This window comes from Chaetura pelagica, unplaced genomic scaffold (assembly GCF_000747805.2).
Source record: "Chaetura pelagica isolate M959 unplaced genomic scaffold, ChaPel_1.0 scaffold356, whole genome shotgun sequence".
NCBI lineage: Eukaryota > Metazoa > Chordata > Aves > Apodiformes > Apodidae > Chaetura > Chaetura pelagica.
The window spans coordinates 6,732,813-6,742,530 of NW_009953964.1; the positions used below are offsets into that span (position 1 = coordinate 6,732,813).

Here is a 9,718-nt window from a genome sequence, read left to right on the forward strand (position 1 = left end):
GGGGGGGCCCCGGGGGGGGCAGCAGAGCCTTGTTGGAGGGGGAGATGCCAGATCCCCCTCCCCGCTGCCCGTGTCTGCTGCAGGGCTGCCGGATCTACCCGTGCGGCACCAAGAGGAAGAGGGACCTGCTGGAGGAGGACAGGAGGAAGCGGGGGGTTGACTTCCATGATGTGCAGGACTACGTGGACGGTAGGGCCGGGTGCTGCGCGGGGCTGGGGCAGAGCCGGCCCTTCCCAGGCTCCTGCAGCACCGAGCGGGTGGGGGACAAAGGGAAGGCTGGAGGCGTGAGGGGCTCTGCCCTTGCTCTGGGCCTGTGGCAGATCCGATGGCTCCAGGCACCTCCCTGGGCACGGCATGTCCTGACAGGAGGCCAGTTGGGTCAAGGGGACGGGATGGTGGAGCCCTGCCCTGGGTCCCTGCCAGCCTGCTGTCAGCAGCCCTGCCCCAGGGGTGACTCGGGGGCAGCTGGGCCATGTCCTGCACTCACAGCTGCTAATGCAGGCCCTGGTTTCAGAGATCAAGGCAGAGCATTTTGAGACCTCCAGTAAGACAGGCCAGAGTGTGGGTGAGTACCCCCTTGCTGCCAGCTGTGTCCCCCCAGGGCAGGGCCAGGAGGACTCTGCCTGGTGGTTGGGCTGCCCACACCAACCCTGCCTGCTGTCCCCCCAGATGAGCTGTTCCAGAAGGTGGCTGAGGACTATGTCAACTTCACCTCCTTCCAGATGATGACAGGTGAGGGGGTAGGATCTGTTCCCCTCCCCACCCCAACACCTTCTCCTGTGCTGACAGGTGCACATGCCTCCCCAAGCAAGGGGGGCAGGGGGCTGGCAGAGCCCTTCTTTGATCCTCGGGGCTGCTGTGGCTCAATGCTAGGGGTTGTCTCATGGCCCTGTGGTGGTCTTCCCATACCTGCTCAGCACATCTGCCCAGCTGGGCTGTGGGTGGCCTGTCGCAAACAGGCAGCCAGGGGCTCTTGCCACTGATTGCCAGTCCTGCAACACTGGTGCTCAGCTCTGCACCAGGCCTGTCCAGACATGTACAGATGGGCTGTGCCTCCAGCCCTGGGCCATGCTGTGACCCTGGGCCAGGCTGCTTCACTTGGGGGGGCACCACACCTCTTCCTGAGGACCTGCTGGGGCCCAGACCTAGTATTTGGCAGCCTTTGGTCTCCACCTGGCATCATGGTGCAGACATGCCAGCAGCTGCTTGCCCCATCTCTTTTCCAGAGGAGAAAGGCGTTGACCTGAGCCAGAGGAGCAGCACCTACTTCTACAGCTGCCGGCACCACCAGAGATCAAGGCAGAGCATTTTGAGACCTCCAGTAAGACAGGCCAGAGTGTGGGTGAGTACCCCCTTGCTGCCAGCTGTGTCCCCCCAGGGCAGGGCCAGGAGGACTCTGCCTGGTGGTTGGGCTGCCCACACCAACCCTGCCTGCTGTCCCCCCAGATGAGCTGTTCCAGAAGGTGGCTGAGGACTATGTCAACTTCACCTCCTTCCAGATGATGACAGGTGAGGGGGTAGGATCTGTTCCCCTCCCCACCCCAACACCTTCTCCTGTGCTGACGGGTGCACATGCCTCCCCAAGCAAGGGGGGCAGGGGGCTGGCAGAGCCCTTCTTTGATCCTCGGGGCTGCTGTGGCTCAATGCTAGGGGTTGTCTCATGGCCCTGTGGTGGTCTTCCCATACCTGCTCAGCACATCTGCCCAGCTGGGCTGTGGGTGGCCTGTCGCAAACAGGCAGCCAGGGGCTCTTGCCACTGATTGCCAGTCCTGCAACACTGGTGCTCAGCTCTGCACCAGGCCTGTCCAGACATGTACAGATGGGCTGTGCCTCCAGCCCTGGGCCATGCTGTGACCCTGGGCCAGGCTGCTTCACTTGGGGGGGCACCACACCTCTTCCTGAGGACCTGCTGGGGCCCAGACCTAGTATTTGGCAGCCTTTGGTCTCCACCTGGCATCATGGTGCAGACATGCCAGCAGCTGCTTGCCCCATCTCTTTTCCAGAGGAGAAAGGCGTTGACCTGAGCCAGAGGAGCAGCACCTACTTCTACAGCTGCTGCCACCACTGAGACCTCCTGCCAAAAGGGAACCACTGCTGCTGGCCAGGCAGCTGGTGGGTGCCAGACCCCTGGTGTTTTTTACCTGCTGTGTTTTAGCTGTACAGGCCGGTCCGCGACGTGGCCTTGTGGACTGTTCCCTCCCTGCGTGCGGAGCGCGGCTGTGCCGGGAGCCTCCTTCGCCACCGGGAGCTGTGGGTGGGCTGTCACCCCTAGGGACCCTCTCCCTGCCACCCGGCCTTTGTGGGAGCTGCTTCCCTGAGTCACTGCTGTGGCCCAGCAGCGACCATTAACTTATTATCTTGGAGATGCTGCCTGATTCTTTGCAGATTTATTTAAGCATCTTCTCTCCAGGTGTACAATGTAAATAAAATGCATCATGGTCTGAGCTGTCCCTCTGCCTGTGCTGCTGCCACATGCCTGAGCTGTCTGGGCACATCTTCTCTCCCCCACATCCTCCCCAGCCCAACACTCAGCAAGACAAACCACAAGAGGACATCGAGAGTAAAGTTAAACTTTACTTTACAGTAATTTTTCTTCTATATACAAAGAATTACAGTACATGTTCTGGGAGCACCTGGGTGGGGCAACCCTCTTTTCATTATAAGTTTCACATACACAGCCAACAGTCTAAGGGGAGCAAAATGAAAGTAATCAATGGTCCAAGACTCTCCCCTCTCCCTCTTCTAAAAATAATATACATGCTGGAAATATGTAAGTTTCTCTCACCTGCTCTGGCATCCCTGCTGAGAACTGACAAGTCCTGGCCAGGGCTGAGCACCCACACACGTCTCCCAGCCCTAACATGTGCCCACAGCTCTGGCTGGCCCCCGCCTGGGCTGGGCACTCCAACTCCTGCCATGTCTCCCCCCGAGGGGAGGACTCCACCACCACCCCACGGGCTGCAGACCTCGGTGGGGGAGGAATGCAGCACAGGGCTGCTCACACCAAGGCTCCCCCTCCTCTCCAAGCAAACTTCCCACTCATCGCTTCAGCACAACTTTAGCTGCTGCTTGAGCACGGGTGGCCCCCCCGTGTGTGCCCTCCCCAGGCAGTGAGGAAGGGGGAGCAGGCAGCCAGGGCCACCCTCCCCAGGACCTCCAGCCAAGAGCACAGGGCACCAGAGGGTGGCAGGGGACATTCAAAGCCAGACGTGCTATTGGACACGTTTGGTGTCTCAGGGGCAGGCAGGCTGGTGGGGCAGTGAGCACAGGGGAACTGCAGTAAAGCAGGGCTGTGAGCACGGCTGCTGAAAGGCTTCTGCCATGGCAGGGAGAGCAGCTCCCTGTCCCACTCCCTGCCTGCCCAAACCAGCTGCTGCCAACACATCCGACCTCCCACCCATGTCAGCTGGGGCCACCCTTGGCTACAGCCATGCTGACCTGGAGCCTCCTGGGGCTGCTGCTTTTCCTTTTAACAAGTTCCCAGTGTCTAAAAAAAAAATACACAAAACCCAGTTCCTTGAAGTCAACATCTCGGAAATATGGGGGGTGGGGGAAAGAGGGGCAGGGGGAGAACAAAACACAAAAAAAACCCAAAACCAAAACTGAAACCAGCTCAGTACCAAACGGACACAAAGAACATGCAGTTAGCAGACGCCTGTCTTGCTTCACGTGGCTGCACTGGCTCCCTATGCCCACGGGGCCCACTGGCACGCTGGTTTGAGTCAAAACCACCACAAATCGAAGGAACCGAGTCACGCCTCGCTCCGTTTCCATCACACACGCCGAAGCCCAGCCCCAGCTATCAGGGGGTGGGATTCAGCCAGCAAGGAAACCTCCAGCCCCCGGGCTACGAGCCGTGAGTCCAGCCCTACTGTGCTAAGCTGCCAAACGGTTTACAATAGCACCACAATAGCCCAAGTGCTTCGCCAAGGGCAAACTGATTAAAACTTTACCTTGAAATAGGACATAGCAACACCCATTTCTCAGATTTCCCTAGGAGGTAGATTCAGTGCTGTAGGGACTGTCCCACACTGCCACTAATCTAGCCCAAGCTCACACATGCTGCCCCCCGCACCAGACTTGGCTTAGGTCGCTTTTAAGAGGACCTGGAGCAGAAATCTTGCCTTTTCCCACCTCCTGCTAAGCAAGGGCACCGCTTGCCCGCAGGCGAGACTCCAACTGAAGCCAGGCAAGCAGCGGAGGGGCCCCCAGGCTCCTGCATCCCATCTCCCAGGCCCTGGGAGTCCCAAGCACGCATCAGCCTGGCTGTGCTGCTGCAGGAGGCTCAACCCGGCAGCAAATGCTGCCATTGGCGTTATCACCATCACAGGGGAGTAATCAGCGCAGACAAAGCCCAGGCAATTAAACACGGAGTGAGCCCTGTACTCTTGAGAGAAGCTGCACAGTTGCTACTTTGCTTTAACACTCACTGGCTGGCAAAGGCTGAAAGCCTCATCAGTAATTTAGGGCAAAGCACATTACAAACAGGTTACAATGACGGTTATTTCCAAACATCAAGCAAAATCAGAAGTTAAGGCTGAAATTAAAAATAAAAGGAAGGTGTAGAAGGTCTGAGGTTTCTCCAACAAACTCCCCCTGCCCTGTCACAACGCTGAGTGGAGGGCCCAGGCAGGAGCAGTGCTCGTTCACAGAGCACTCAGGTTAAGCTGCTGCCAAGATGCATCAGGGTTAGGGCTGCCTTTTTTTTTTTTTTTTCCTGTGAAACTGAGCCGAAGCTGGTCTAGCACCTCGATCCGTGTTGTCTCTCACCTTAGTTCCCGACCTTTTGATTCAATCATCTCTTATCTCCTGAACTTTTAACAACAGCCACACCTTCAAAGCCAAGCCTGTGCCTGCGGGGGCGGGGTTCAACCCTGTATCCCAACGTGTGGTCCCAGTGTCACCTGGATACTTCGTGCATGGAAGTGAATCTGGTTCTGGTGGGGTTTTTTATTAAATAGGGCAAGTTTTAACTCGAGAACAGCAATAAAGCAAGCTACTGCGGGCTAGTCAGTATCTAAAGATGTGCTGTGGGGGATTCTCCTACAGTGGTCACTTTTCTGCTAGATTCACCAGAGCCCTGGCTGACAGTGGGTGCAAGCCCAGAGAGATGGTGCAATGGGACAAGCCACGCAGGGTGACAGTCAGTGCCTGCTCCCCTCCTGCCCACACCTCCTGCAGTGGCTCCTCCCCTGCAGACCTTCTCCCCTGCCTGGGCAGGCAGACCAAGTCCCCAGCCACACTGTCACCCCTCATCAGAGCTCCTCTGTCACCAAAGATCAACTGGGAATCTCCTGCCCACCATGGAAACCTACCACTGAAGTGGGTCATGCTGTGAGACAGAGGCCACAGCCAGTGACTTCAGCTCTAAGCAGGGCAGCAAGACCATTCTTAACAGCAAGGATGCTGACCAGCAAAGCATCTGCATGGGAACAAATCCTTCATCTCCTCCGGAATGGGAATGGGCTCATGACTGTGGGAGGTTCTTGTGAGCCTCCCTGGGACAGCAGGGAAGGGGACACAGCTCTGAGCAGAAATAATTATACCATTGATTCTGCTTCTACAACTCTCCACAACAGTGAATCAACACAAGAGTCACCACTTACCCACCTTGGATGCAATTATGCCTGACTCAAGACAGGCAGTGGCCAGGTATCGGATCCCTTCAATACAGTGAAAAAGCAGCATGGCCTCAGCCACAGCAGAGCTGGCCTTGCTCCATCCAGCCCAGCACAGGGGCTTGGGAAGGCAGGAGCAGAGCTGCAGCAGCCTCTCTCCTGCAGGAGCAGTCTGCTGGGCTACTTAAAAAATTCAAGTGATTCAAACTGGCTGAAGTCTGCAGGCAGCAATGGACTGCAGAAAATTAACCCAACAACATCAATATAGACACCTTCCTCTCCTCCTCCAAGGCAGTGTTACCAGGTGCCAAAAACAGCCAGAGACTCCTCAAGTGCTGAATAAGCCCCCATTTCCTTCGTGAGGGGTGTGTAGCCCAGAGCTGTATCCCACTCACCGCCGACGAAGGCAGGCTGGGCAGGGCTGCCAGGACCCATCTCCACACCTGGTCAGGCCCTTCCTGCCTTACTGAGGTGACCCAGCACAGCCAGCCACTCCTAACCGCACCACGACTCCCTCTGCAAGCCCTACATATTTCTGAAAAGCCCTCCTGGTCTGACAGAGCACAGACCAAGGGCCCAAGGAGGGAAGAGCAGCGCTGCTTCCGCTAGGCTGAAAGTCAACTTCCCAGCATACAGCTGGAAGGCAGCAAGCCAGAAACCCTGGATCCTCATGAAAAAGGCATGAGGGGAGACAAAAGAAGAGAGGTGGGGTATGGTCAGATGCAAGGAATAAGGCTGTGGGTTTGAAATGCCATGCAATGCTTCAATCCACGTTCACTGTTCAAAACAAGCTCTTGGCTAAAAGTCTGCTGCACAAAAGGCTGCTGCCACAAACCTCAACTTACTACTCGAGCACAAAATTTAGGAGTGATTTTTTTTTTTTTCCAAACCTGCACTTGCGAGAATTCATTGAGAACTTCTCCATTTTACAGATTTTAAAAAGCCTGCACCAAAAATATTCACAGTTTATTTTTCATGAAACACGTAACTAGTTAACACGTGACAATGCGAAGCGGAGGTGGACAGAGCAGTGCAGATACCTTTCTGGTTACAGCTGTAGCTGGCTGGGTGACTGGCACGGAGGTAACCCTACTTACACAATCTACATGACTAAGTCCAGCTCATGGGAAGGCCTATAAATGTAAATTCACGATTTTATTTTTTTTCTCCTTCTCACACTTGATAAATACTTAATATACTGAACCTCATTACCATTTTTCTTTATTTTGTTTTAAAAAGTTAATGAATGCCCTTAGATTATCTTCTCTCTCAATGGCTCTGAGGAGTTGTCCTGATTCCCTTTGTGCAGGAGTCATGCAGAAACACAAGCTGCTTGCATTTCCTAGTTTCAGCAGCAAGCAGGAACTGACCTGCCAGTCTTCCTGGAAAAAAAACCCAACACATTAAAGAATAAGTTTCCATAAGCCATAAAGCTTTTTGAAGTCACTAGCTATTCTACATGGGATCTGAAATGATTCGGACTAGGTAAGAGATGCACCATAGCACTGGTAACATCTTCTCATGCCCAGCACACCCAGCCCTTAGAGCAGGATGTGGTGTTGAGGTGCATCATCCACGGGGAAAGGAGAACGGATTGGGGCTAAGAGTTTCAGTACAAGTGTCTGCCTCCCTTCATAGAAAACTGCAAGGCTCATGACTATCTTGCTCTCGGAGCAGCAGGCACTTGCAAGCTGGTGGGCATAATGACCTGCTCCCACGTTGGGAGGGAGAGGGTCAGCCTGGAGCTGAACACTCTCTTTCCAGGGAGGGACCCATAGATTTGCCTGGAAGGAGAAGGATACACTGGAGCTGCGCAAGGGTCTGGTGGCGGGCATGGAGATCCAAGGCTGCGGCACCTGGATCAGCAGAGCTTAGGCAAACCACAGAGGTAATGTGTTGTGACAGTGGGAGAGTGTGCTGGTCAGCAGGGCTTCCTTGGCAGGACACCGACCCCACCCAGCCCGGGCAGTGCCATCCAGGGACACCCATCCTCCTTCTCCTGCCTGCAAGGGTACCGGCGTACACAAGATGCCACTCTGCAGGTCCCTGGGAATCTACTGTTTGCCTCAGGAGTATCATGGCCAAGCAAACTTCTGCCTCAACACTTGAGTAAACAACTTCCAACAGGTCTTCCAACAATCTGGACACCAGCCTGATGACCACCAGGTACTAAACATCTCCTTAACCATAAAAGGGAGAAGAAGGGGGGAAAAAAAGCCAGCCAGCTGCTGGAGCCCACCGTGTTCCAGTGTGAGAACTACTATTCAGTTGGAAGGACACACGCGCGCGCGCACACACACATGCACACCAACACAGTCCAGTTAATTCAAGTCTCCTTTGGTTGTAGAAGAGTTAAGCCAGAAGCTACCCGAGGGGAAGGTGTCGTGGTGGGTCCCGATACAGCTATGACACCCTTGCCTCCACGCTGCCAATGGTACCGGCGTCACTCGCAGCTCGTCCCGCTGCTGGGAAGACCAGGCATGATGCGAACACATCCTGAACATGTCTGAGGCAAGGGGAGAAAAGACTGCTCAGTCTACTGGCTCATGGTGACAACAGAAGAAGAGACTGGATGGAAATTCGAAAGGGAGTACCACCCTGCCAGGGTGGTGCTCAGCACCTTGGGGAAATCCACTCTGCCTTACTCTGCTATTGCTGCTTTATAGGTCACAATGTTTTCGAGTGCAGGAAACACTCTACATGTCCTGTGCTACAGGATTAAGACACAAGAATGAAAAACAAGCCAGATGGCTTCTTCCAAGTTCTCTTTTTTTCCTGACCTCCTTCAGATTCCCCGTTTCTCAGGCCTGGCCAGTTGCAGCCTTGTACACAGGAGCCTGAATGGGTATTACCTATTGCTGGAGAAAACTGCACTGAGCAAGTGCAGGGGGCTCCTCTCACAGCTTGGCTGGAGACGATACCTGTTCTTCCATGAACCACACGCACAGCACGTCCCAGTAAATGCACGGACAAACCTGGCAAAGCAACACCCTGCAGACACAGAGACCTGGGCAGGTGACAGATAAACCCCTTCCCTGCTTCCACAGAGCCCCGCAAGGGCATACACCTGACCGCTCACCGCCTGACCCCAGGAACACCTCCAGTCCCAGGGCAGCCTGACTGATCTGCTCCCTCTAAATACAGTAGGAAGAGCGAGACCTCTAGCTGCACCTGGGAACCTGCCTACTAGTCAGACCTGGAGCTCAAACATGCTGGATCAGTAATGTGACCATTTCAATGGAATTGGGGATTTTTACCCAGAGTGGACTCTTTATTTCAGCTTTACCATCTGTATAAGGAAGAGGAAAAGGTCACAGATGCTCTCTCCCTTTGACTGGGCCACACTCAGGTTTAAGTGAATGTCCTCACTCATGGTCACGAGAGAATATGGATGGGTTGTGCATGGGTTAGGGGCTGGGCTCAGGGAAGTGAATTAAAAAAAAACCAAAACAAAGATTCCCCCTCCCTAAACATTAAAAGACTGAAACCTGCCTCCCATGTGCACCAACCTCACTTTGGCTCTGAGTCAGCCAACTCACGACAGACAGAATCCTGGTTACAGGCTAGCACTGCATTTTGTTCAGGCAAAGGGTCCTGCCCCTGAGGAGTCTGTGCTTTTCCACTCAGCCAAGAAATTGGGTCAATTGTCTGAATGTTCGTGATAATCCACTCCACCCTCTCTGTGGACACCGGCGCTTCCCTGGCTGGCCGGGGGGTCTGCTCAAATGCACACAGTCTCTCTGATGCCCAAGGGGTTTGCTCCGTGGGCGCTGAGGCCACTTCCCAGCTGGGCTGAAGGGTCGGCTCTGGTAGTTTCTCTGCTGTCCGGGGAGGCTGCTCTGCAGGTGTCAGGGCTTTTGCAGTGGGCCAGTGGGTTTGCTCGTGCATCTGCAGTTTCTCTGTAGGCCAAGGTACCTGTCCGACATGTGTCACTGCCCTCCCTGCAGACCAAGAGATTTGCTCACCAGCTAACATGGTCCTCTCTTTCTGCTGGGGACTCAGCTCCACAGCCGGGGCTCCTCTCTCCTTCGGCTGAGCATTCTGGTCGACGGGCCTCAGCGCCTTCTCTGACAGCAACAGCCACAGAGCAGCTGCAGCCA

General features: G+C 54.9%; 2 protein-coding genes across 2 annotated transcripts in view; one reads left to right on the forward strand and one right to left on the reverse strand.

The window, feature by feature from the left end:
• Positions 1-44: 44 nt before the first annotated feature.
• On the forward strand, positions 45-2,068 carry RAB24 (RAB24, member RAS oncogene family). Its single transcript, XM_010002096.1, has 6 exons — positions 45-189; positions 515-565; positions 670-740; positions 1,276-1,342; positions 1,447-1,509; positions 2,004-2,068. The coding sequence occupies exons 1-6, from the start codon at positions 45-47 to the stop codon at positions 2,066-2,068; spliced, it is 462 nt and encodes a 153-aa protein (XP_010000398.1).
• Positions 2,069-9,128: 7,060 nt separating this feature from the next.
• Positions 9,129-9,718, reverse strand: part of NSD1 (nuclear receptor binding SET domain protein 1) — a 65,453-nt gene continuing 64,863 nt past the window's right edge. Inside the window, exon 24 of the mRNA XM_010002097.1 lies at positions 9,129-9,710. Coding sequence (XP_010000399.1) covers positions 9,129-9,710 — 582 coding nt within the window. The remainder of the gene's footprint in view (positions 9,711-9,718) is intronic.

Coding starts and splice junctions, on each gene's coding strand:
- RAB24 (XM_010002096.1), top strand. CDS start 45: ATGCCAGATCCCCCTCCCCGCTGCCCGTGTCTGCTGCAGGGCTGCCGG. Junction 566..669: donor TAAGACAGGCCAGAGTGTGG/GTGAGTACCCCC, acceptor CTGTCCCCCCAG/ATGAGCTGTTCCAGAAGGTG. Junction 1,343..1,446: donor TAAGACAGGCCAGAGTGTGG/GTGAGTACCCCC, acceptor CTGTCCCCCCAG/ATGAGCTGTTCCAGAAGGTG.